Source organism: Delphinapterus leucas, chromosome 2, assembly GCF_059928025.1.
Source record: "Delphinapterus leucas isolate spDelLeu-1000000601 "Yukka" chromosome 2, BTC_Dleu_Yukka2, whole genome shotgun sequence".
NCBI lineage: Eukaryota > Metazoa > Chordata > Mammalia > Artiodactyla > Monodontidae > Delphinapterus > Delphinapterus leucas.
The window spans coordinates 79,056,971-79,084,381 of NC_143130.1; the positions used below are offsets into that span (position 1 = coordinate 79,056,971).

The 27,411-nt window shown below is 43.1% G+C and overlaps 1 protein-coding gene across 1 annotated transcript in view; it reads right to left on the reverse strand.

Moving 5' to 3' along the window:
* The window catches only part of LIPC (lipase C, hepatic type), a 156,318-nt gene extending 131,356 nt beyond the window's left edge, over nt 1-24,962 (reverse strand). Inside the window, exon 1 of the mRNA XM_022579614.2 lies at nt 24,656-24,962. Within this exon, the coding sequence (XP_022435322.2) occupies nt 24,656-24,740 (85 nt within the window). The 5' untranslated portion in view covers nt 24,741-24,962. The remainder of the gene's footprint in view (nt 1-24,655) is intronic.
* Nucleotides 24,963-27,411: the final 2,449 nt, after the last annotated feature.

Genomic DNA, 27,411 nt, shown 5'->3' on the forward strand with positions numbered 1-27,411 from the left:
TGTCTGGCCTTGCATTTAGGTCTTTAATCCATTTTGAGTTTATTTTTGTGTATGGTGTTAGGAAGGGTTCTAATTTCATTCTTTTACCTGTAGCTGTCCAGTTTTCCCAGCAACACTTATTGAAGAGGCTGTCTTTTTTCCATTGTATATTCTTGCCTCCTTTATCAAAAAAAAGGTAACCATGTGTGCGTGGGTTTATCTCTGGGCTTTCTATCCTGTTCCATTGATCTATATTTCTGTTTTTGTGCCAGTAGCATACTGTCTTGATTACTGTAGTTTTGTAGTATAGTCTGAAGTCAGGGAGCCTGATTCTTCCAGCTCTGTTTTTCTTTCTGAAGATTACTTTGGCTATTCAGGCTCTTTTGTGTTTCCATACAAATTGTGAAATTTTTGTTCTAGTTCTGTGAAAAATGCCATTGGTAATTTGATAGCGATTGCATTGAATCTGTAGATTGCTTTGGGTAGTATAGTCATTTTCAGAATATTGATTCTTCCAATCCAAGAACATGGTGTATCTCTCCATCTGTTTGTATTATCTTTAATTTCTTTCATCAGTGTCTTATAGTTTTCTGCCTACAGGTCTTTTGTCTCCTTAGGTAGGTTTATTCCTAGGTATTTTATTCTTTATGTTGCAATGGTAAATGGGAGTGTTTTCTTAATTTCACTTTCAGGTTTTTCGTCGTTAGTGTATAGGAATACCGGAGATTTCTGTGCATTAATTTTGTATCCTGCTACTTTACCAAATTCATTGATTAGATCTAGTAGTTTTCTGGTGGCATCTTTAGGGTTCTCTATGTATAGTATCATGTCATCTGCCAACAGTGACAGTTTTACTTCTTCTTTTCCAATTTGTATTCCTTTTTCTTCTCTGATTGCCGTGGCTAGGACTTCCAAAACTATGTTGAATAATAGTGGCGAGAGTGCACATCCTTGTCTTGTTCCTGATCTTAGAGGAAATGCTTTCAGTTTTTCACCATTGAGAATGATGTTTGCTGTGGGTTTGTCATATATGGCCTTTAGTTTTTGTGGTAGGTTCCTTCTATTCCACTTTCTGGAGAGTTTTTATCATAATTTGGTGTTGAATTTTGTGAAAAACCTTTTCTGTATCTATCGAGATGATCATATGGTTTTTATTCTTCAGTTTGTTAATATGGTGTATCTCATTGATTGATTTGCATATATTGAAGTATCCTTGCATCCCTGGGATAAATCCCACTTGATCATGGTGTATGATCCTTTTAATGTGCTGTTCAATTCTCTACTAGTATTTTGTTGAGGATTTTTGCATCTACATTCATCAGTGATATTTGTCTGTAATTTTCTTTTTTTTGTTATATCTTCATCTGGTTTTTGTATCAGGGTGATGGTGGCCTCATAGAATGAGTTTAGGAGTGTTCCATCCTCTGCAATTTTTTGGAAGAGTTTGAGAAGGATCAGTGTTAGCTCTTCTCTAAATGTTTGATAGAATTTGCATGTGAAACCATCTGGTCCTGGACTTTTGTTTGTTGGAAGATTTTTAATCGCTGTTTCAGTTTCATTATTTGTTAATGGTTTGTTCATATTTTCTATTCTTCCTGATTCAGTCTTGGAAGGTTATACCTTTCTAAGAATTTGTCCATTTCTTCCAGGTTGTCCATTTTATTGGCATAAAGTTGCTTGTGCTTGTCTCTTAGGATGCTTTGTATTTCTGTGGTGTCTGTTGTAACTTCTCCTTTTTCATTTCTAATTTTATTGATTTGAGTCATCTCCCTCTTTTTCTTGATGAGTCTGACTAATGGTTTATCAATTTTATTTATCTTCTCAAAGTATCAGCTTTTAGTTTTATTGATCTTGGTATTGTTTTCTTTGTTTGTATTTCATTTATTTCTGCCCTGATCTTTATGATGTCTTTCCTTCTACTAACTTTGGGGTTTGTTTGTTCTTCTTTCTCTAGTTCCTTTAGATGTAAGTTTATATTGTTTATTTGAGACATTTCTTGTTCCTTGAGGTAGGCCTATATTGCTCTAAACTTTCCTCTTAGCACTGCTTTTGCTGCATCCATAGGTTTTGGATCATCGTGTTTTCGTTGTAATTTGTCTCTAGGTATTTTTTAATTTCCTCTTTGATTTCCTCAGTAATCTCTTGGTTATTTAGTAACGTATTGTTTAACCTCCATGTGTTTGTGTTTTTTACTGTTTTTTCCTTGTAATTGATTTCTAATCTCATAGTGTCATAGTCAGAAAAGATGCTTGATATGATTTCAATTTTCTTAAATTTACTGAGGTTTGATTTGTGACCCAAGATGTGATCTATTCTGGAGAATGTTCCATGTGCACTTGAGAAGAAAGTGTAATTTGCTGTTTTTGGATGAAATGTCCTATAAATATCATTTAAATCTCTCTGGTCTGTTGTGTCATTTAAATCTTGTGTTTCCTTATTAATTTTCTGTTTGGATGACCTGTCCATTGATGTAAGTGAGGTGTTAACGTCCCCCACTATTATTGTGTTACTGTCGATTTCCTCTTTTATAGCTGTTAGCAGTTGCCTTATGTATCGAGGTGCTCCTATGTTGGGTACATATATATTTAACATTGTTATATCTTCTTCTTGGATTGATCCCTTGATCATTATGTAGTGCCCTTCCTTGTCTCTTGTAACATTGTTTATTTTAAAGTCTATTTTATCTGATATGAGTATTGCTACTCCAGCTTTGTTTTGATTTCCATTTGCATGGAATATCTTTTTCCATCTCCTCACTTTCAGTCGTATGTGTCCCTCGGTTTGAAGTGGGTCTCTTGTAGACAGCATATGTATGGGTCTTGTTTTTGTATCCATTCAGCGAGCCTGTGTCTTTTGGTTGGAGCATTTAATCCATTCACGTTTAAGGTAATTATCGATATGTATGTTCCTGCTACCATTTTCTTAATTGTTATGGGTTTGTTTTTGTAGGTCCTTTTCTTCTCTTGTGTTTCTCACTTAGAGAAGTTCCTTTAGCATTTGTTGTAGAGCTGGTTTGGTGGTGAACTCTCTTAGCTTTTGTTTGTCTGTAAAGGTTTTGATTTCTCCGTCAATACTGAATGAGATCCTTGCCAGGTAGAGTAATCTTGGTTATAGGTTCTTCCCTTTCAGCACTTTAAATATATCATGCCACTCTCTTCTTACTTGTAGAGTTTCTGCTGAGAAATTAGCTGTTAACCTTATGGGATTTCCCTTGTATGTTATTTGTCCTTTTTCCCTTGTTGCTTTCAATAATTTTTCTCTGTCTTTAATTATTGACAATTTGATTACTATGTGTCTCGGCGTGTGTCTCCTTGGGTTTATCCTGCCTGGGACTCTCTGCGCTTCCTGGATTTGGGTGGCTCTTTCCTTTCCCATGTTAGGGAAGTTTTTGACTACAATCTCCTCAAATATTTTCTCGGGTCCTTTCTCTCTTTCTGAGACCCCTATAATGTGAAGGTTGTTACGTTTAATGTTGTCCCAGAGGTCTCTTAGGCTGCCTTCATTTCTTTTCATTCTTTTTCTTTATTCTGTTCCGTGGCAGTGAATTCCACCATTCTGTGTTCCAGGTCACTTATCTGTTCTTCTGCCTGTTATTCTGCTATTGATTCCTTCTAGGCTACTTTTCATTTCAGTTATTGTATTGTTCATCTCTGTTTGTTTGTTCTTTAATTCTTCTAGGTCTTTGTTAAACATTTCTTGCATCTTCTCGATCTTTGCCTCCATTCTTTTTCTGAGGTCCTGGATCCCCTTCACTAATATTATTCTGAATTCTTTTTCTGGAAGGTTGCCTATCTCCACTTCATTTAGTTGTTTTTCTGGGGTTTTATCTTTTTCCTTCATCTGGTACATAACCCTCTGACTTTTCATCTTGTCTATCTTTCTGTGAATGTGGTGTTTGTTCCACAGGCTGTAGAATTGTAGTTCTTCTTGCTTCTGCTGTCTGACCTCTGGTGGATGAGGCTATCTAAGAGGCTTGTGCAAGTTTCCTGATGGGAGTGACTGGGTCCGTAAATATTTACAATTGTTCTATCTTCTTCTTGGATTGATCCCTTGATAATTATGTAGTGTCCTTCTTTGTCTCTTGTAATAGTCTTTATTTTAAAGTCTACTTTATCTGATATGAGAATTGCTACTCCAATTTTCTTTTGATTTCCATTTGTGTGGAATATCTTTTTCCATCCCCACACTTTCAGTCTGTATATGTCCCTAGGTCTGTCGTGGGTGTCTTATAGGCCGCCTGTATACGGGTCTTGTTTTTGTATCCATTCAGCCAGTCTATGTCTTTTGGTTGAAGCATTTAATCCATTTACATTTAAGGTAGTTATCGATATGTATGTTCCTTTTACAAATTTCTTAATTGTTTTGGGTTTGTTATTGTAGGTCTTTTCCTTCTCTGTGTTTCCTGCCTATAGAAGTTCCTTTAGCATTTGTTGTAGAGCTGGTTTGGTGATGCTGAATTCTCTTAAGTTTTGTTTGTCTGTAAAGGGTTTAATTTCTCCATTGAATCTGAATCAGACCCTTGCTGGGTAGAGTAATCTTGCTTGCAGGTTTTTGCCTTTCATAAGTTTAAATATGTCCTGCCACTCCCTTCTGGCTTGCAGAGTTTCTGCTGAAAGATCACCTGTTAAACTTATGGGGATTCCCTTCTATGTTATTTGTTTTTTGCCCTTGCTGCTTTTAATATTTTTTCTTTGTATTTAATTTTTGATAGTTTGATTAATATGTGTCTTGACGTTTTTCTCCTTGGATTTATCCTGTATAGGACTCTGCACTTCCTGGACTTGATTGACTATTCCCTTTCCCATATTAGGGAAATTTTCAACTGGAATCTCTTCAAGTATTTTCTCAGTCCCTTTCTTTTTCTCTTCTTCTTTTGGGACCCCTATAATTCGAATGTTGGTGTGTTTAATGTTGTCCCAGAGGTCTCTGAGACTGTCCTCTATTCTTTTCATTCTTTTTTCTTTATTCTGCTCTGCGGTAGTTATTTCCACTATTTTATCTTCCAGGTCACTTATCCGTTCTTCTATCTCAGTTATTCTGCTATTGACTCCTTCTAGAGAATTTTTAATTTCATTTATTGTGTTGTTCATCACTGTTTGCTCTTTAGTTCTTCTAGGTCCTTGTTAAAAGTTTCTTGTATTTTCTCCATTCTATTTCCAAGATTTTGGATCATCTTACTATCATTACTCTGAATTCTTTTTTAGGTAGACTGCCTATTTCCTCTTCATTTGTTTGGTCTGGTGGGTTTTTACTTTGCTCCTTCATCTGCTGTGTGTTTCTCTGTCTTCTCGTTTTGCTTAACTTACTGTGTTTGGGGTCTCCTTTTCGCAGGCTGCAGGTTAGTAGTTCCCGTTGTTTTTGGTGTCTGCCCCCAGTGGCTAAGGTTGATTTAGTGGGTTGTGTAGGCTTCCTGGTGGAGGGGACTGGTGCTTGTGTTCTGGTGGATGAGCCTGGATCTTGTCTTTCTGGTGGGCAGGACCGCATCTGGTGGTGTGTTTCGGGGGTGTCTGTAAACTTATTATGGTCTTAGGCAGCCTGTCTGCTAATGGGTGGGGTTTTGTTCCTGTCTTGCTAGTTGTTTGGCATAGGGTGTCCAGTACTGTAGCTTGCTGGTCATTGAGTGGACCTGGGTCTTGGCATTGAAATGGAGATCTCAGGTAGAGCTTTTGCTGACTGATATTACGTGGGGCCAGGAGGTCTCTGGTGGTCTAGTGTCCTGAGCTCAGTCTCCCATCTCAGAGGCACAGGCCTGACACTTGGCTGGAGCACCAAGACCCTGCCAGCCACACAGTCAGGTATGTAGGGAGTTTCTTGCCTTTTGGAAAGTCTGAGGTCTTCTGCCAACGTTCAGTAGGTGTTCTGCAGGAGTTGTTCCACATGTAGATGTATTTATGATGTATTTGTGGGGAGGAAGGTGATCTCCATGTCTTACTCCTCTGTCATCTTGAAGGTCTCTGGAAGTGTGTATTTAACACAGCCTTGAAAATAGGCTCCTGAACTTCCTAAGAAGCCAATAAAAATGCTGATTTTATTTATTTCACCCATCTAGTTTCCTTGGGGAGGAAGAAAGGCTTGAAAGTGGCATTGGTGCTCCTATGTGTTAAAGAACTAAGTGCAAATCCATTGCTCTACAAACAGCTGAGTCTGTAAGGTCATCCAGGATTTTCTCCATGCTCCTGAGGCCAGGTCTGCCCAGGTAGACTAGCTGCTACAGCAGGCCTTTGAGCAGGGGCCCAGTGTGCATGGTCAAGTGTGTGTAAGAGAAACAGAGAAATCATTCTGATTGCCCCTGAGGAAGCAGGAGTCATCCTTGCATCCCCCGCCATCCACAAGCTGCACAGCCAGTCCTCTGTGGTCAGGCTGACATCTCCCGCTCAGAGGGTTTGGGTAGAGCTGATCCTACCCAAGGGGTGGGCATGCTTCCCAAACGAGGCCAATTGGAGAGCCCATCCTCCTGGCCATAGTTGTCTACTTAGAGATGAGCCCCCAGCCAAGCAGAGTCCTTTCTGGAATGTTTGTCAGAGGTATGTGATAAAATATTATAATCTCTCTGGAATTTTAAGCTCTAAGGAGTGATGGAACTCTCAAGTGCCATCAAGGAGTGGGGGAAAGCGAGAAAAAGGGAGAAAGCGAGAGAATTGACAGACATTGTGTCTTTGTTATAGGCATAGATTCAACTGTACCTGTAGCCTGTACTTTGGACATCCCTGTTATGTGAGTAAATAAATTCCCCTTTTTGCTTAAGTTAATTTGAATTGGATTTCTGTTCTTATGACCAGAAGTCCAAACTAATACAATCAATCATTGGGTATTCTTATCTACCTTTTTCACGTCTCCAAATATATTGACTTTCCTTCATCCCCACTGTAATACCTGTCTTAGTAACAGCCTCCCAACCCCGTAAGAATCAGGCCTTTTGATTGCTCTGGGGATATCCTCCTGCAAGTAATGAATCCCAAGTGATGACTTGCCCAGTCCAATGGATTTTGATGGGGAAGGCTTGGGGCAGCCTGACTTCAGTACACAATGGCTCTTTCTAGCACATTTCCTGGGGCATTTGGAGCCTTGTGACTTACAAAGTAAGGTCTGATGCAAAAAAAAAAAAAAAAAAAAAAGCTATTATCTGTCTCCAATGACCCTCTGGTATTCAACATGGAGCTCCTGGAGTCTTTAGACTGTGTCCCTTTGTTGCCCTGGGTCCAGTTTCACCTGCAAATCCTGACTATTGAAGGGAAAAATCTCTTAGGGACCAATTGTGTGTGAACCAGCACCACAGGTTCTGTTATCAACACAAGGAATCTCCTTACAGTTGTCACCCAGTAAAGTTGTCAAAACATGCCAGCAGCCAGATCATGACCTCCTAGTAACCTAGCTATAGCACACCACTGATGGGTGGCCTGGGTGGTCCCAGACCCATCAGCACTTCAATGCATTACCAAAATAGATCCAGCTTTACAGCTTATTAATGGAAATTGATCTTCAACTGAAGATTTCATAGAAAGGGATTTAAATTATACATTGTCCAGCAAAACTTAATAAAAATTCCTCTCTAGATGTTGTTATTCTTTTCCTAGAATGACAAACATTGCCAGCATCCTCATCTTCCCCACTCATGGCCTGTAATACTTCTAAAGTGGTTCTTCAAGTGGGACCCAGGACGAACATCAGTATTAGCATCACCTGGCATCTTGTTACAAATGTTAAGTCCTGGGCCCTACCGTAGGCCTACTGAACCAGGAAGTCTGGAGTGGGGCCCAGCAATCCATGTTTTAACAAATCTTCCTGGCAACTCTGATGCTGGCTCAAGTTTGAGAACCAATGTCAAAACCACTGACCTAAGTGATTCAGCTACTGTATCAGTTTCCACACCCTGCCCAGCCACACAAAAGGCCAGAAGTGTTCATGAGGGGACCACCTATTGCTCCTCAAGCAAGCTCCTTGGTGGTCTCAACTCTGGCCTCAGATCATGTTTAGTGGCTTCAGTCCATGAAATAGGGGTAATTTTGCTACTAAGGTGCTCCTTCCCTATTATGACACTAGCATCTGGACTGAGGATGCACTGGCTCCTCTTGTCTCTGTTCCAGTGCCTCAAATACATCAGAGTATTCAAGGGTTGGGGGCAGGGTGGGGCTTACACCACCAGGCAAAACAGCATGAAATGGAATAAAAAAGTCTCCAAGGGAAGAAACACATGCAGCAACCCGAGTGGATTATAAAGCCACATTCATCTTTCAAAGTAAATAGCAATCAGTCCTGAGGAGCTAGGAGGCTTTCAAATAATGGCCAACATGTGTTGATATTGACAGTGACCCATAAATCTCAATTTCTCTGTGAGAACCTGTTAGGCATTTTAATTCCAAGCCATCGAATGAAAAGGAGAAAGATTTACCTCTGCCATGGATCTGAGTGGAGCATCCTTGGAAATACAGCCCAACAGACATGGAGTTAAGCACTAATTGATGGCCTCCAACGTGCTTCATAACACTCCATTACCCAGATGGGGAGCGTGACAGCTGAAACATGGAATAGCTGAGCCTGGGGTGAGCAGCCATCTAGGAAGGACAAAGGGCGCTGGGCTATCCGAACCTCACCCAGCATGACTAATTGCTGTCACCACCATCAGAGGTCACACTGCCCTCACGTGTGCACTGGGGTGCTTTGGACCCTGTCAAGCTCTTTTTTGATGGTTATTTTGCTTCTTTCCTCAGCAGTTTTCTCATCATGCATGGTCCGTCCCAAGCCTGGTCTTCGTCCTCCAGGGGAGACAAGAGGCCTTTCTCCAACTCTCCAGTTTGTTGTCTCTGAGAGTGAGGCTAACTGGCTCTTACTCCCTGTTCTGCCATTTAAAGAAGGCATTTTAGTTACCATTTATTTCCTACTTGTTGGACACTCTGCTAAGTTTTTTGCATACATTATTTCATTTGATCCTTAATTATTTGGGACAGTAACTTGATCTCCGTAAGCCTCAGTTTCTTCATCTTTAAAATGGGGATGATAAGAGCATTCACCTCAAAGGGTTGCTGGGGGATGAAGCCCTGGCATGTGGGGAATCTGCCCACTCAGCCCTGCTTGCCCCTGCCTGTGCTGGGTTAGGTGCCCTGGGGCCACTCTGCTGAGAGATGGAATGCATCTCATTGCCTTTGCATTTCCAGCCCTCAGCACAGCATCTGGGGCAGAGCTGTGCTCAATAAACATGTGTGAAGTTAGGAGGGAAAGTAGGAATACTGGCCTTCGCTGGTGGTCCAGTAGTTACTAATCCACCTTCCAATGCAGGGGACGCAGGTTCGAACCCTGGGTGGGGAACTAAGATCCCACATGCATCAGGGCAACTAAGCCCGCGCGCTCTAGAGTCCATGTGCCACAACTAGAGAGCCCACGTGCCGCAACTACTGAGCCTGCGTGCCGCAACTAGAGAGAAGCCTGCATGCTGCAACAAAGAGCCCATGTGCTGCAACTAAGATGTGACGCAGCCATAAATAAATAATAAATATTTAAAAAATAAAAAAGAAAGTAGGAAGACTGCAGAGTGATCCACAGAAACTCCCAGTCCTGAGCTAAGAAGTTGGGGCTGGGGGAACCCCAAGTGGGGACGTAAAAAAGAGGCGTTCACCCTGACTTGACGGGAAGAATGGAAGAGAGCTCAGAAACATTTTGTCAGAGAGAAAAGGAATTAAAGAGCTCCCAATTCTGAATCCAGGTGAGGGCAATGATTTATCCAAAGTCACACAGCCATTTGGTGACAAAGTTCAGGCCATAATTTGTGGCTGAAATTTACTAGTGTAGGCTGCATTTGATCCGCCACATTAGGAAATATATTACCTGTAACAGCCAGAGACCCAAGGAAGGCAGCCTTGAGGCACCTGCTAGGTCCTAATTCCCCTCTCTGGTGGTTACTTAGTGCCTTCTGCCGGCTGCCACCCCATGTCCTTCCCCTCGGGCTACTGAGGTCTGTTTTAAGGGCTCTCCTTGCCCTTCCATCTGGGCACTTGGTGAAAAGTGCATCAAGGCCAGGTGTGAGAGAGGTGCATGGGGAAAACACAGGCCTCGGAGTCAGGGAGCCCTCAGCTCAAATCTCACAGCATCCTTTCACTGGTTTGGATAAGACAGTTAAGCTTAATGAGCTCCAGTTTCTTCACAAGTAAAAGGAGAACAACAGTATACACTGTAGAGATTATAAATTGTAAGAATTAAGGCAATTTAAGCCAAGTGCCTAGACATAGTAATGAGGCATATCCAGCTGGATTTAAGGCAAAGAACTGTGTCTTCCTCTTTACATTTCTTCCCGTCTCCTGGTACCTCCAGTGCTAGTACGCTGCCTTATGTCTAGTAGTAGGTGCCCAATTACTAGTTCACCAAGTAAATGAGGAGCTATTTTGTGTTTTTCAGAACTTTGCTTCTCAGAGTGTGTTTTGGTGACCAGCCGCAATGGCACGACCCGAACGCTTGTTAGAAACAAGATATTGGAGCCCATCCCAGATGTACTGAAACATAACATTCACTTTATCAAGCTTCTCAGGCAATTCATATGCACATTAAAGTTTGAGAAACTCTGCTTTAACAAGCATCGTCTGAACCTGGGGGAAGTTTAAAACTCCTATGAAAGTCATGAGCTTTGTAGGGAATTTATAGGCAAGACAACAACACAAACATGATATACATCCCCTTTTCCCACTCGCGCTGGTCTGGAAGTGGGTTCCTGGTTCCATGGAAACCTAAAGGACTCAGAATCACTTCTGTAAGATCCATAATAGGGACAGAGCCAGCTTTTCTGTGCATGTGTGTTTTCCAGAGTAGACTGTGGTCTGAAGAGCCCTTCCCCCTTGCAAATGGATAGCTGTATCACAGCCGTAGAGTGCAGCCTCTTACCAAGAGCCCCAAGTGGCTTCAGAGTCCCCATGCTTTTAGAGGGGGAAGGAAGTAGAGCAAGACCTAAACATCCTGCACTTCTGGGATGTTTCTTCCATTATCTCCAGCAGGGATCTGGGATTTGCCAGATGAAGTGACTTAAAACTCATTTACTTAAAAAAAGTGTATGTTGCTTAGTCCTTTGTTGAAGAGGTGTATAATCAATGGTCACTTGCCACGTGCCTGCTCCGTGCCAGGCCCTGCAGGTCCTGGGGATACAATGGTGACTACCTTGTCCCTGCTCCTGAGGTGTTCCTAGTCCAGTGGGGAGAGAGATGTGCGGCAGGTAATTAGAGAGCAAAGAGAGGTCCGCAGGAGGCCTGGGAGCATGGGCTCATATATATATGAGAGAAAGAAAGAGATGAGAGAGATACATATATTTGTTATTCATATATACACATGTATATGGAGAGACAGAGAGAAATCAAACGGTTCTGCAACACACACACATATAAATATGCATAGAAAGAGAGAGATAATGTAAATATGCTAAAATGTTAATAGTTATTGAATCTATCTGGAGGGAATATGGTAATTCTTTTTTTTTAAACATATTTATTGGAGTATAATCGCTTTACAATGGTGTGTTAGTTTCTGCTGTATAACAAAGTAAATCAGCTATGTGTATACATATATCCCCATATCTCCTCCCTCTTGCATCTCCCTCCCACCCTCCCTATCCCACCCCTCTAGGTGGTCACAAAGCAGTGAGCTGATCTCCCTGTGCTATGTGGCTGCTTCTCACTGTAATTCTTTGTGCTATCCTTTCAACCTTTTCTATACTGGGACATTTTGGTAATAAAAAGTGGGGGAAACAATGGGAGTATTCAGTGATTCAGGTGAGTATTATAATGGAAGATGACTTAGTAAATAGTAGGTTCTTACAAAGATTATTTTATGGCCGGCAATGCATAGCTGCATTACATAATTCCACATACATATATGATCCCATTTCATCCTCAGAACAACCCTGTGGGGTCTCTAATAATAACCCCATTCACTACTGAAAAGCAGAGGCCTAGAGATCACGGTGATTTGCTCAAGGCTACCTGTGGGTAAGTGACATAGCTAGGACTGAGACTAGGATTTTAGACTCCAAATCCAGTTCTCTTTCACCCAGTCTCTTTCACCCAGTCTCCCTCACGAGTCTATGGTTTATTTTCCCAAAGAGAAGCCCTGGTGTTTATCTTCCCAGTCCCTCGCTGTCCTCGGGCTGGCGATCGTCCTCTCCTTCTGGGTCTGCAGGGGGTGGAGGGAGGGTGGGTGGTAGGCACCCAGGAGAGGATGGCAGCCGACTTTGGCTGAGGCCAGGGTGAGTCTAGGCAATGGCCTGGCTGGGGACAGCTTGCCTGTGTGGGACAGTCGTCTCCCCAAACCAGAGAGAGCACCGTGTGGGCTCACAGTGAGCATCTCCCTTGGGCGTGATCCTGCCTCAGGCGCTGTGCCAGAGGGTGAGTTTTATCACTTACCCTCACCAGGAGCCAAATAAACGGCTCTCTTGGCCTCCTGCCAGTTATTGCTCCTGCTGCCAGAAAGTCTTCATCATGCTGTTCAGAGGGCCAAGCCCCTCCCCCACTAGCTGCCAGCTGGCTCCTGTGCACCTCAGTGGGCCAGAGCTTCCTGCACCCACACAGCTAAAGCCCCCTGTTTAGGCCTGGTTCAGGGGGTGCAGATTTATACTCACTTTCCAATCTCAGGTATATGTATAAGCCTCTTTTTTCTAACTCTGAAGCACCACCACCCCAGGGAGTTGTTGAAGCTCAGACAGAGCCATGATATACCTGTGGTGTCCCCAGGGTCCCCAGTGCCTGGCCCAGGACCCAGGTCTGAGCAGGATCTTCAGAGGTTTGCTGGATGTCATGGGCTGAATTGTATTCCCTGCCCCCACCCCCAAATTCATATGTGAGGTCCTAACCCTCAGTATCTCAGAATGTGACTGTCTTTAGAGATCGGGTCTTCAAAGAGGTAATTAAGTTAAAATGAGGTCCTTAGAGTGGGCCCTACTCCAATGTGACTGGTGTCCTTATAAGAAGATGAGGACAAAGACATGTGCAGAGGGAAGATCATGTGAAGATAAGGAAAGATAGCCATGTGCAAGCCAAGCAGAGAAGGCTCAGAAGAAACCAGCCCTGCCGACACCTTGATCTTTGACTTCTAACCTCCAGAATTGCAAGAAAATTCATCTCTTTTGTTTGAGCCACCAGTCTGTGGTCTTGTGTTATGGCAGCCCCAGCAAATGAATATACTGATGAAAGTTGGATGTGGTAGAGTCCTAACACAAGACCTGCACAGAGCTGGCGTGTGGCTAGATCTGTGAGTGGTCCCAGGCCCTGGCACCATCCTCCAAGTGTGGACTCCCCTGCATGAACTGGTCATCTGGATGTCTTTTGTTGTGAGTCGACGGTGGAGCCCCACCCTCCCTCCTGAGACTCCTCTCCAGCTCTTCCTGCTTTGACATCACTCATCCTGATCACAAATCTCAGGGACGGGAGTCTCTCTGTGTGGCGTGAAGGTGGTGGCCAGGGCATGATAGTAACACACCAAGAGGACCTAGTCATGAAACAGTGGCAAGACCTCATGAGAGGAGATTTCTCAGGTGCTGTTTTTCTGATGTCATCAAGCCCCCTGTGGAGGGTCCAGCTCAGCTTGTGAAAACAGCCCTGTTCCTACAGGATTCTTGGATGAAGAAAAATGCTCTAACCTTTTCAAAGCATCCTTGGTTGCCTTACATTGGCCCAGAATTTTCAGGCTTGATATCATGAGGCCTCTCCTTTTTTTGGTCTGCCTGGATTTGTGCTTACATCTTGTTTCTGAGGGGCAGTGATGGAGGCTGAGACACAAGGGAACCAGGACTTTGTCCAAGGATGGGTTTTCTCCTGGGCCATTGAGAGGTAGACATCACTCACAGTGGGTAAGGTGAGTGCCAACTTCTAGTTAGAAGTGGTCAGGCCCAGAGAGGCTCAGAGTATGTCCTAGGATCCCCTGGCACTGAGTAACATCCAAGGTGGGAAACCTCTGAAAGCCAATGTACCCATGGCTCTGAAGGGGCACCAGCATCACCAGAAATAAGCACCAGTGAGAAACCCAGGGACCCTGGGAGCCTTCCCTGCCACTTCCTTTCTCTGAGCCACAATTTTCCCTGTAAAGTGGTGATAATGATGCTTATCACACAGGAGGGTCGCATGGATTAAGTGAAATAAATAGGCAAAGCATTTGGCACATCTGAAAGTTCTTAAAAATAATAGTTACTATTATTTCATACTTCTTGGTTCTACTCAAAGCAACGTAAACATCAAATGTATATTTTTTATTGTTAGTACTCTATCCAAAAATGGATGTGTGTCTGGCCCACTATAAAATAGCCTTGGGACCAAAGGTCTAATGGTCATTTACTGCTTGGCTTGCTCTTACAGAATCGTGCCTTTGTCCTGCTGTTGTTTGGGAATCTTTGAATGGCTCAAGGCAACTGAGTTGCACTAGGCTTGAGGCAGGGGGCAATGTTTCATGTTTAAAGTGGATAGAACTTTGCGTTCATATTTCTCTCTACCGTTAACTAACGGTTAAATAGCTGACACCAGATGAGGTAGCTGTGGAAGGTCTCAGGGTACCACGATGCCTCTCAATGAGCTCTCTTGACACTCAGGATATCAGTGCTGGAAGGGATACTACTGGTGAGAAATCGGAGGCGCAGGAGGTAAAGGCAGCCCCACCTAAGGCTGTTCGGCTAGGGTGGAGGTATTGAGAGATGTCAAAGACATTACCCAGGTTTCTTGGTATGTGAGAAAATGAAAACAAACACAACAGCAACAAAAAGGAGCCTCGCTGGCAGCCAGACCACGATGTTCCCAACTGAACATAGACAACGCCCACAAAACAGAAACAATGTGCTACAAGGACCCTTTGTGGATACATTTGCAACAGGACAGAAAGGAGGCCACTCTGAATCCATAAAATGTGACTAAACATTCCCTGTTTCCAACTAACAAGGAGAGACTGTTGCTCCTGTACCAATGCCAGCTCTAGTTCTGCCTGTTGGAACGTTATTGATTAAATTAAGCAATAATGAGTTCACAATAATTAATTATTAAATTATTTAGATACTAGATCACTGAATGGCCCCCTTCCCCTTTGACAGAATCCCTTCCAGATTTGCCCCTGCTTCCCCAACCCTTCCTTAGTTTCATCTGTCACAAGCCCAAATTTTCTAAGAAGTCCCTCTCAACTCCTCATGCAGGGATGCCCCTGGGTTTCTCTGGAGTGCGTCTTCTGTTGCTGCAGTAAGCCAAATAATCCTAACTTTCATTTGACTCCAAGTGTGTTCCTAGTGGCCTCTGGCTGGTGAACCTTTACATCTGTAAAATGGGCATAATGATACCTGCCCAGTATTCTTTACAGGGATATTATGAGAATCAAGTGATATCACGTAGGTAGGAATACGTTTTTAAAGTTGAAATTGCTATAGGTTTATAAACTAGTGTGACGTGGAATTTGCAAATGGTTCTCTTTTCCGGCTTAGAAGAAGGTACTTTTTAAATGGAAGGTTCCTATTCAAGCTTCTAGTATGTGTTCCGGCCTCAGTTTCATTGGTGTAAATCCCTCCTACCATTTAGTGTTAGGAATAGCAGTTAACAAGTAAATTTCAAATAGAGTTGCCCATGGGCTGGAGCCCTCCTGGGAGGAAGATCTGAGTGTTTGTGGGCACCAGCCAGGTGCGGTTGCAGAGCCTGTAACTTCCGAGTGCCAGCACTGCCTTTTCCTGCTGATAGCATCGCTTTCTATCAGGGAGTGGCTAGGGTTTCAGCCAGGCTGTGAGGGGAAGCCATCCACCAAGCAGGAAAGGCAGCCAAGAGCCAAGTCCCTCCCTTTTTCAAACACCAACCTCAGTGGTGGCCCCACTGCCTCCAGGGTGAGGGCCAAACTCATTAGCATGGCCTTTGATGCCCTTACCTCTGGCCACTTCTTTTTTTGTGCCCTCCTCTGAGCTACAGCAAACGTCTCAGGGATTCCCAGTTTCATTTTCTGTTTTCAAGCCTCCAAGACTGGCTCATGCTTTTCCTTCTGCTTGCTACGTCCTTCCACTTCTCCTTCAAGGCTCAACTCAAATATCACTTCCTCTATAAAGCCTTCTCTGCTAACCTCTCCTGCCTCAGGGCCTTGAGATGTTTTGTACCTAATTGTGCACTTATCATACTGTGTTGAAATTATGCGTCTTCCAATCTCTAATCTACACACACACACATACACACACACACACACACACACAGGGCTGTAGGGGGCCCCAGACTTGGTCAATTGGGAAACTCCTTGATGAATGGTAGTGTGCTTTTTCATTTTTGTGTCCTTAGGAACATGTTTTCGTACAAACCATGGAGCCTGGTACACAGTAAGTGGTTAATAAATGCTATAATTTGCTGGTGTTGATCTTGTTATATTTCAGTATAAAGAAGTACGTTGTTTTCACTATTTTGGTTTGTCTTGGGATAAGGAAGCTGGAACATTTGTCACTGGAAAGTTTTTCTCAGTCACAGAAAGGCCAGTCCTAGTCAACTGCGAATCACAGGCTCTGCCCAGCTCTTGGTAATGCCCAGCTCATACGAAAAGAATTTGCTGGATCCTATTTTCAGGCCTGCCAAGGCATGCTTTACTGTGTGTGGTTAATTCATTATTGCAACTAGTATTTTTCTACCAATTACAAGTAAATCTCAGCTTGGGAATTTTTTTTTTTTTCCAATTCAAGAACCACTTTCTTTTCAGCATGACCATGTTTTATTCTGGAGGAATAAATTGTCACAAATATCTAGGGGTTTTATATTATTTGGGAGATGGCTACCCCTGAGGGAGGTCAATATTCAGGATCAATAGACATTGATATCTCTCCCCTTCCCCCCTCCAGGAGACTGAGAAATGAACGCCAGGTTTGCCCTGGAAGCTTGTATTGTTTCTGAGGGAAGAGCCTTAAACCTGAAAATCAGGAGACCTGGGTTCAAGTCAAGTTAATGTTTTGCCATTAACTGTCTATTTTTGTTTTCCTAGTGGTTCTCAAGGTGTACTCCCCGCACTTGAAGCAGCACTTGGGAACTCTAGAAATGCAAATTCCTGGGTCCACCCCAGGCCCACTGAGTTAGAAACTTGCAGATGGGACCCAGAAATCTGATTTTAATAAGATTTATTTATTTAACAAATTTAATAGAATTTATTTATTTTATAAATAAATGAGATTTAATAAAATTTTAATAAGTTTCTCATACACACTAAAGTTCGAGAACCTCTGACTAGTCAAATCCCTTTGTTTTATCATTTTGATGTGAATTTTTAAATTATTCAAATCATAAAGCAAAACACTATATACATAGTACAACATTACATAAAATTTGGAAGAGACAAAAATTTAGATATAAACTCAACTGAAGTCTGAACATGTTTGTACATTTTCTTCTAGTAGTTTTTTTTTCTTAAATATACATTTTCATGGAGTTGTAATCACAAGACACACACAGTTAGGTATACTACTTTTGTCCCACTTAGCCTTGGAACGAAAATACTGTTCAGTGTTGCCACCTTTATATGGTCATAAGAACTATTTTAATGCCACAACATGCCATCTAAAAGCTGTTAAAACCTACTTTACCAGGCCCCTGAAGGTGAACCTGTATATATGGAGGAGAAAATGCTGGGGACAGACAAAGAGGCCTCCCCTTCAATACACTTGATCTTCTCTTTACTTCTTCCTACCCCTCCCCTCAAATCCCATGGTGGAAATATCGAAACTATGAGTGTTTCTGGAAATAGAGTCATAAGCAGAGAGGCGAGTGACGTTAACCAATAGTCATGAGTTTTCCAGAGTCATCCAGAAACTTGGTTTTTCCCATACCTGAATCCTCTCCTGAAACCCTGGAAGCAGCTAAGGCGTCACTGCGCTACCTTGTGGCAATGCCTACAAATTACACCTTCTCTTGAGAAGCATAGCTGCACCCTGAATCTTCCAGTGTGGGAATGACTCGAGTTTGTCTCCTTGCCCTGAGCTAGGTGCCTGATTGTCAGCAGCTGGGTGCACCTGCTGTCTACCTTAACATAGCAACCCCACTCCCTGCAGGACTGGCTGGGCTCTGACCCATTTTTCTAGTTTTCACCTTGGGGCTGAAGTCTGGCCATGATCCTCAGCTTGTTTGGCAGGGGTCCAGATGTTTTGCCTGCTCCCGGCCAGCCCCCTTCCCTAGTGGGCTGGACTCTGATCCCTGGCTGACAGGGCCCCACTCTAAAATGAACACTCTCCTGGGAACCAGTGTACGGCCACCCTTCTGGCCATGAGAATTGCTGGGCCCCATGGATATCAGGCGCACACCCCAGGCTGAGGTCAAGGTGGTCACATCCCCTTGGAGACTGTAACTGGGACTGCTCAGCTGTGTCTTGTGGACCATACCTAAAATTGGGCAAGCCTCTGGCCCAGCCCTGCCTCTCCTTCCCTTCTCCCTGCTGACTCGCCTGCAAGGATGCAGCATACCTTATAGCATTGTGGCAGCTGGTGTGGAAAACAGGGCGGCGAGAATGTGGTGGTGGGGATCTTGCTCACCTGCCCACGATTAAATATGGGTTCAGGTCCTGGGTCCCTTGTGAAAGGCAAGCAGGGTGGGAGATAGGCTGCTGTCCTCTCACCTCAGGCTTGTCCTCTCTGGGTATGATGCCCTCAGGAGGGCTCCAGAATGGCTCAGCCATAGGGCCAGGAAGTATGGCAGTGGGTGGGAGGGTCTCTAGCAGAGAGCATGCAGAATTTCACGAGAATTCTGGGGCTGGCTTTCTGCTGATTCTGCTTTCATGTACTCGCCCAGGTGAATGAGTTCCATCTCTGGATACTACCTCAAGTAGTACTCATGAACCACCTTCCCTGCAGTTGTGGAGGCCTGTTAGGAATTTTCAGGTCCTGCTGGGGCTGTAATTCTGGGATTGGCTAAGCCCATGAGGATGGTGGGAGGTGGCCCTCTAGGGACAACAAATCCAGGACCAATCTAACTGCAGCTTACCAGGTTTTTAAAAAAAACTTTTTCTTTCTTTCACATTTAAACACTTAAAACACATACACACACATTCTCTCTCCCTCTCCCCTCTCTCTCTCTCTCTCTCTCTCTCCATGGCCTTAATACTCTTTATAGATCTTTACATATATTTCAAATCCCTAGCAATATACATGAATGTAGTCTTATCATAGTTGTGATTCAATATGTAGGTTATTTAGTCCTCTTTTTCTCCCCCACTTTATTGCCTTTAAAATTTCCTCATACTTATTTTTTAAAAGCTACAAGACCAGTTGTTATGTAACCTTTTGGAGGTCACAGGTCCCTTTGATAATTTGCCAGAAGTTATGACTTCTCTCCTACCCTCAAATGCACATTCATACAGCCTTGGGTACCATCCTAAGAGGCATCCAACCTCTCTGAAACCCATCCCTGGGCTAGGCTAAGAACACTTGTATTGCACTATGAGTGCCTAAGGGTCAGCATTAAGCCTTTTATTTCTGAATCTCATCATCATTGTTCCCAAAAGTTCCTAGAACTTCTAGTAGTAGGTATTCAAAACAATGCTTGTTTAAAGGAGGAATTAGTAATACCTGGACCCTCCATCCTTGATGGTTTATTGTTGGGCATTCAAGTTGTTTTCAGTTTATTGCAGTTGTGATGTAGTATTGCTATCAACTCCTTCCTATTTTTTTTTTTTCTTCTTCTCCTTCCTGGAAGGCCTGTTTTTGGAAGGTGTTTGGACTTGGAAAACATGTGTACTTTATTGGCTCTCTGCCTTTGCTTATGCAGAAGGAAAGCCTCCTTCACTTTTGTCCAGATTCCATCCTGCAAGACTCGGCTCAAATGCTGCTTCCTCCCAGAAGCCTTTCCTCTACGTACTTGGAAGTAAACTCTTCTCCATCTCTACCTGCACCTTGTCTTAGTCAACTCAGGCTGTTGTAACAAATTACAATAGACTGGGTGGCTTGTAACCAACAGAAATTTTTCTCACAGTTCTGGAGGCTGGAAGTCTGAGATCAGGGTGCCAGCATGTTGGGGTTCTGGTGAAAACCCTCTTCCAGGTTTCCTCACATGGTGAACAGAGAGTGAGTGAGCTCTTTGGGGTCCCTTTCATAAAGACACTAATCCCATTCATGAGGGCTCCACCCTCATGACTGAATCACCACCCAAAGTCCCCACCTCCTAAGATGCCATGCTATTGAGGGTTAGGATTTCAACATATGAATTTTGGGGGGACAGAAACACTCACTCCATTGCACTCCTCTCCAGTGGTACTCAGCATATTTTATGGTTTAGTTGAAAAAGTTTTATATATACATCTTATCTCCTTTATTAGACTCAGTGGTATACCTTATATATTTGAAACCCAGAATGGATCATTTTAATACCACTTTGCTCTATAAGACAAAGCTATTTTCAGTTATATGCATGCAAAAATCAGCAATAATCACTATTTTCTTGATTTGTTATTTAGTTTTAAAGCAATGAACAATTTATAAAAGAAGAATACATTTCCACTTTAAAGATACGCAAGTGCATTAAAGATATTTCCTGGAAGAAACAAAATTTTTACTTACCAAACAAAATGTTATACTTCACAGTTCACTGTAAAACCTGTTTTACTGTTTTACGTTTTAAACACAAAACTCTTAAGTGGTCACACGGGATAGGAGAATTGAAGTTCTCGGGTTCTGTATCTTTGTCTTTATAATCACTACGCTATCATTTTAAATTTCAAATCTGCTGTTTAAATGCAAGAACAGGCAATAAGTACCATGGGATTTGGAGACATGAGATGACCAAAGTGAGCTGGGAGGATTCTGAACCATTAGACACTTGCAATGAGCGCATGTCACAGTCCACGAGTATCAGGGGCCAACTGCAAAACTGGGAGGTCTCTAAATTGACATCGACAGAGAACATTTATTCAAGAAGAAGTAATATAAAACTGTGATTATTTGAAGTTTACATATATATTAATAAAACTCAACAGTAACCACAGCAGTTGTTTACAAATTTGACCAAAAAACTATTTTGAGGGGGAGGGGCTTTAGTTTTATCACTGGCATTATATAGAATTGTGATGATGAAAGGAAGACCAACTTTTAGTAAGTTCTATTATTATTTTGCATTCTCTATGGATGATGGCCCTCTTATTGCTGCTGGCAGTGCAGGCAGCTCCCATCTCCCTACCCTTGGTCCACCCGATTCGACAGTAAGCTCATGGAGAGCAGGGGCTACTGTGCGGTCTACAGTTGTACAGTGTCTGCTGCACAAATACAGCAGTTCTGAGTGAGGGCCTTGGCAGGACCTCTGAGGATGTCCTCCCTTTTCCTATATGTGAGTCCAGTTTTCTTCATGTACTCTGGACAAAGCAACATATCACAACAGATTCAATACAGAAACAGATGAAAAAATCCAGCTGCTTCTATTAAACCAGACATTACAAAATTAGCAAAATTTCTTTGTGAACCAATGTCACTCTTCTGACTCACTTTTTTTGTTGTTGTTTGGAAAATACAAGTTATTCCTCATAATATCATGTTACATATGTTAGCATGTGATGGCTTTGTTATTTTTAAAAGCATTAAAATTTAAAAAAAATTTCTCAGTTTTAGTCTCTAATATGGTAAATATTGATACCTGTGTCCCACGTAAAAAAGAGCTCTTTGGGGGATCTCCCTGGTGGTCCAGTAGGTAAGACTCCACGTTCCCATTGCAGGGGGCCTGGGTCCTATCCCTGGTGAGGGAACTAGATCCCGCATGCATGCTGCAACTAAGAGTTCTCACGCCACAACTAAGAAGCCTGCATGCCGCAACAAAGATCCCGCGTGCCTCAACTAAGACCTGGCGCAGCCAAAATACATAAGTAAAATAAATAATATTTAAAAAAAAGAGCTCTTCGGAATTCTGAATAATTTTGGAGAATGTAATGGTGTCCTGGGACCAGGAAGTTTGAGAACTGTTGTATTAAAAGCACTGCCTTATATATGGCAGATGCCTATGCACACTTACTTGTTAAATGAATAAGTGACTGACGGCTGGGCTTCAGTTGCTTCTAGGATGTGGACTCTGTGGCTGGAATTGCAGGGAGGGGGCAGGCACCTTAGGCAGTGGTCGTGGATACGGCTGGAAGGTGGGGCTGCCAGGGTCTAGGAGTAGCAGCTACCATTTAAGCAGTATTGATCCTCCTGGCCACACCAGTGGGGTGGACTGGGCCTCAGGCAGGGAGGTCTGGGGATGAGAACGATGGTAGCTCTGTGTCCTGGGATCTTCAGGAGGCTCACCATATCTTGTTTCCCTTGGTGCTGGTAGGCAGGAATTATTCAAATAGTCCTCTCCTGTGAGAGGAACCCAGCAGAATGTATTTCTAGGGATCTCTGGCTGTTAAACCACTGGGTGTGAGCACAACGGCCAGAAACCTGTAGCCTTAGGCAGACAGATCAACCTCTAGGTGCCTCTCGTGGCTCTGCCCTGAGCAATCATGGGACCCCCAGCAAGTCAATTTTCTGCTGGCTGACTCAACCACAAGGTGAGGGTGGGATAAAATGTTTGCACAGTGTCTGGCATATACAGGGTGCACAATATATTAGTCGGTCCATTAGCAATGTCATTAATAATAATAAAAGGTAAGCTGGGAGGATTGGGGTTAAGGAGGAAGGGTCCTATGAGAGTTCCTCCTGGCCCCTGACTAGTGACAGTTGAAGCTTGGTACAGACCAAGTGTTCTCCACCTTGGCACTATAGACACTGCGTCCTGAATAATTCACTGCTGTGGGGCTGTTCTGTCCATTGTAGGATGTTTAGCAGCGTCCCTGGCTTCTACCCCCTATATGCCAACAGCACTCTCTCCCCAGTTGTGGCAACCAAAATCTCCCCTGGGGGGCAGTTTGGAAAACTATCCTGCAAGGTATAGATACTCAACCTTTTAGGGCTCTACTGTGGGATGCTTGCCTCCTTGCAATGCCCCAGGCGGATGTCCCACCAGCCTCATGCACACAGATCTGGCTCACTCCCTGCAGAAGAAATTCTGCCAAGACATTCTGCTCTCAAAGGAACAAGAGGCCTCCTGGCTCTGATCCTTTCCCTTGAAGAACCTTCCTGCTAATAGTGGCCACTTCCCTCAGCTTTTGGACAAACCAGGACCCTGGGAAAGCAGTAGCTGACCAGCACAGGATTTGTTGAGGGAAATGTGGATGATACTCAGCAACCCATCCTGCCTTTTATCCTTCACCTAGGCTCTAATGGCTTCCAACCCCCAAGTCTCTACTGAAACATCGACTGGGCCAATCAGTAGCAGAATGGATAAACCAAGGGTGGTATATTCATACGATGGAATGCTACAGTGAACAGAATGATGAGTCACACCTCATGCAAATGCATGGTTGAATCTCACCAACATAACGTTTAGTGAAAGAAGCCAGAAGCAAAAGAGCATATACTGTATGTGTCCATTATCGAAAAGCTTCCCCCCAAAGCTAAATAATCTATGTTAAGGCTCAAGAGGTGTGCAAGGGAGGTTTCTGGGATGCTGGCTCAGATTGTGAAAATTCATTGAGCACTTACGATATAGGCACTCATTTAGATATATGTTATACATATATACAAAATTAACAAAAACAACATTCTGGGCCAAAGGGCAGGAAAGGCCCTTCACCAATATCCCTGTGAACACGGAATAAAAATCATCAGCAATTCTGCCCAGATGGCTCTAAATTATTATTATCATTTTTAGACTCAGCTTGATAAGTGAGATGATGTATGCAAAATAATTAACCTTGTGGTTGACACACAAATTGCTCAGTGAATGGTAATAATTAATACTGCTAATAAGTTATTAACTGACCTCGTATACAAAATAATAATTAAACATAAAGAACAGCCTTTTTTCTTAAAGGAGAAAAAAAATGTTCTGGAATTTTCAGGCAATCTTTGGGTAGTAAGTTCCTAATTCTTTTTGGAGCTCCCTCCAAGCAGTCTTTGAGGAAAGAAAAATCTAAGCCTCTACCTTAGAGTTTCTAGGTCCTGACCAGTAACCAGCACAAAAACAAAGTCCCAAAGGCCAGTCTCATTTGCCCAAAGTGTTCAGTTCACTCCATATCCATCATTTATTGATCCAATGCACTGCTTAGCCAGGAACCTGGAATCCACCTACCTGATCAAGCATTTGGATCTCTTTGGGCATCAACCTAGTGTGTGAATTTACAGACCAAACAGGTGTGACTGCTGTTGAATTCCTCAGTCTCAGAGTAAAACTTTGGCAGAAAAAGTGAAGTCTAGAAAATGTGCAATGATAGCTCTGTTTTCAACCTGACTGGAAAGAGGATTCTACAAATTCCTCTCTTCTGAGAGAGCCAGCAATTAGACAACCCTCAGCAAGATGAAGCATTTCATTGCAAGCTGTTCTCCTCAACTGCAAATTAGATGCCAAATTAACTCTCAGGAAGATCTGAAACTCTTTCAGATTATTTGCCACCAAAGAAGTCTTATCCTGACTATTTCTTAATAGGATATGCGAGAGACTTCATTGCTAGTTGCAAGCGCTTTGAGAAGACTTCTACTCCCAGAGTGGCTTCCTAAACTTTCAGTCCTGCCTACAAACAGCTACACATCCTTGTGACCTTCGATGCCACTAACAGAACACCTCGTATGCTGTGAAGCAAGTTATGTTCCACACAGCCAAGAACACTTGGATTCATTGTGACGTACATTTAAAAAAGAAAATCCATGCCCATTTCCGGAGAAAAGGCAGGCTCTTACCTAGTCCCAGGCTTTGTCCATGGGCACTTGATTGGATAAAGATGCACAAAACCAAGAAAATAGAGACACACAGGGAATTTTCCATTTCTCCTGTCTCACCCGGACCAAGGTCTTCTTGCTAATTTCTGAAGCTAAAGAGAGCAGATTGCCTATTGATACTTTGTTAGAGAAGACTGCCCATTAATAATTAACCTTTTAAACATGTTTTCTAGTGTTCAGACACTTTCCTTCCTACACTGAACCCAAATCTAACTCTATCTCATACAAAAAAAAGGTTGATTTACAAAAGTATTTTTTATCCTGATACATTTTGAAAATAAAATATCTTGTCATGTACTCTTACCTTCTTGGGCCAAGGTCACAGTTCTAAATTAATCAATTTAAAGTTAATGTGTTGTGTTTGGAAGTTCTGTCAAAGGTCAGGAGTAGGTGACTTCCACATGGTTGCCTAAGTCTCTCTCTGGCAGTATGCAAAGGGGATGCAGGCTCCTGGAAGTGGTATTTCAAATTGCAGGCTAAACCCCAAGAGAAAGGAAAGGACTCTGCTATGTGGAGAGCCCCCAGGTGGTCTGTTTTCTATTGAGTTTAGCAAAATTGATGGTGCCTGTGGTCAAAGAGTGATGGGCAACATTTCTATAGCTGAAAGGGGCAAAAAACCTCTGATGGAGGAGCAAAGATGCAGAACTGGATGCCTTTGCTGGGGGCCCCATTGAAAGATGGCCCTAGAGTAAACACACTCTTTCCTCCTCTGTGTTAATGGATGCTCTAACTGGGTAGAGGACTGAGAAGTAAGGCCACTTGGCAAAACCAGACAGGGGAAATTCAGGTGTGGCTCTTGTAATATTCCTTGGGTTTCTAGTTTTATTTAAACTTTATTCATTTTTCAAACTTAAAAAATATCTATTATATTCCAGGCACTGCTCTAGGTACTTGAGATATGCAAGTGAAGAGAACAGACGAAGATTCCAGTCCTTGTGGAGCTTATGTACCACAGGAGATGGGAGGAGTCAGATAACAGGCAATAGACATAATAAATAAGAGATTTATGTAGATTGGTAGAATGTAATCAGAGCTATGGAAAAAGGAAAAGTATGGCTGAGTTAAGGGGGTTGGGGAAGGTAGTGATTTTAAATAGAATGGTCAAGGTGAGTCTTGTTGGGAAGCTGAACTTTGAGCAAGGGTTTGAGGGAGTTGCCCCTGTGGACATGTTGAGGAGAGCATCAGGTAGCCAGAACAGCCAGTGCAAAGGCCCTGAGGTAGGAGCATGCCTGGAATGTTCCAGGAACAGCAAGGAGGCCAGTGATTAGGGAGACACTATTAAAAGGACTTTGGCTTTTATAGTATGAGACACGGGGAACCATTCTGAGCAGAAGAGTGATATGATTTGTATAATATTTGTAAAAGATCATTTTAGTTTGCAAGACTAGGAGCAAATTATTAGCAAACAAGGGTGCAAGTGGGTAGATCTGCTAAGAGGCTATTACAGTGATCCAGCAAGAGGTGATGGTGCCTTGGTTCAGCACAGTAACAGTGGAATTGGGGACTGATGGATGGGTGGTGGATATATTTTGAAGGTAGATACAACAGGATTTCCTGACTACTGGGATGCAGAGAAAGAGAGGAGTTGAAGATGACTTCAAGGACTTTGGCTTGAGCAAATGGGACAATGGTGTTGCTAGCAGCTGAGATAGGAAAGGATGTGAGTGGAGCAGGTTTGGTGATGGAAAATCAAAAATTCAGTTTTGCCCAGGTGGAGTCTGAGATGTCTCTTAGACATCCAAGTGGAAATGTTGGGTAGGCAGTTAGATAACTTGGTGATCATTGCCCGGATGAAACGAACTGATAGGACCTTCTGAAACCACTGGCAGTTTGGACAGACTGATCCTAGGCCAAAGCTTAACTCTGTAGTGTCTTGTGGCTGCACCAGCTTCCAGAGGACTATACCTTGGAGACCATCTAGTCAAATGCATGATTTCTGAGCAGAGGTTTCTGTGCTGGCTTCTTGGCTGGCTCCATCCTACCTGCATAGTTAAGCAGGATCTGAAGGTTCCACTTTACTTCTTATTTCCCAGAAAGTTGGAACCTAAAATCAGCTGACTATCTACCTGGCTCCTCTCCCCTGGGTCTACCTCATCTCTTATCCTTTGGGTACTGCCAGGTACCAACTCCACCCCCGGCCTCACTCTACAGATTAACTCACCAAGAAACCACTGAATCCAAGTGCCTCTGGGATCCTGGGTCTATTATCAACTAGCTGGCAAAATGTTATTTAACCTTAATGAGTTCCATCTCCTCACCTGTAAAATAAGAGAACATGGGCGGGAGATAATACTTTGAGGTATCAACAATATATTTCTCCCAACCTCTTCCCTCACCCTCTCCCTTCCGCTTAAGAAGAGTAAAGTAGAGAGAAGACTATAAACCTTTTGTCTTCCTGAAACTTAGGGCCTAGAGTAAGTGAATTCTAACCAACAATGGCAAGCAAAAGGCTAAAAATGTTTCAAAGGGATGTGAAGGGAGAAAGAGTACCCCTACCATCCCATCACTAGAAAGAGAGTCTCTTGGGCTTTGTAAGTGGGTGGGGAGAGAGGGAGATTTGTCTATGAGGGCAGAGGGGACAGTCCCTTGCTTCCAGAAAGTGGTAAGAACCCAAAGAAAAAATGGCTGTGTGTCAGCAGGGGGACAAAAGATGTCCCTGTGCCTGCCATGGGGTGTGAGTAGCAGTAAGCCTCTGGTGCCAACAGGTCATGAAGATG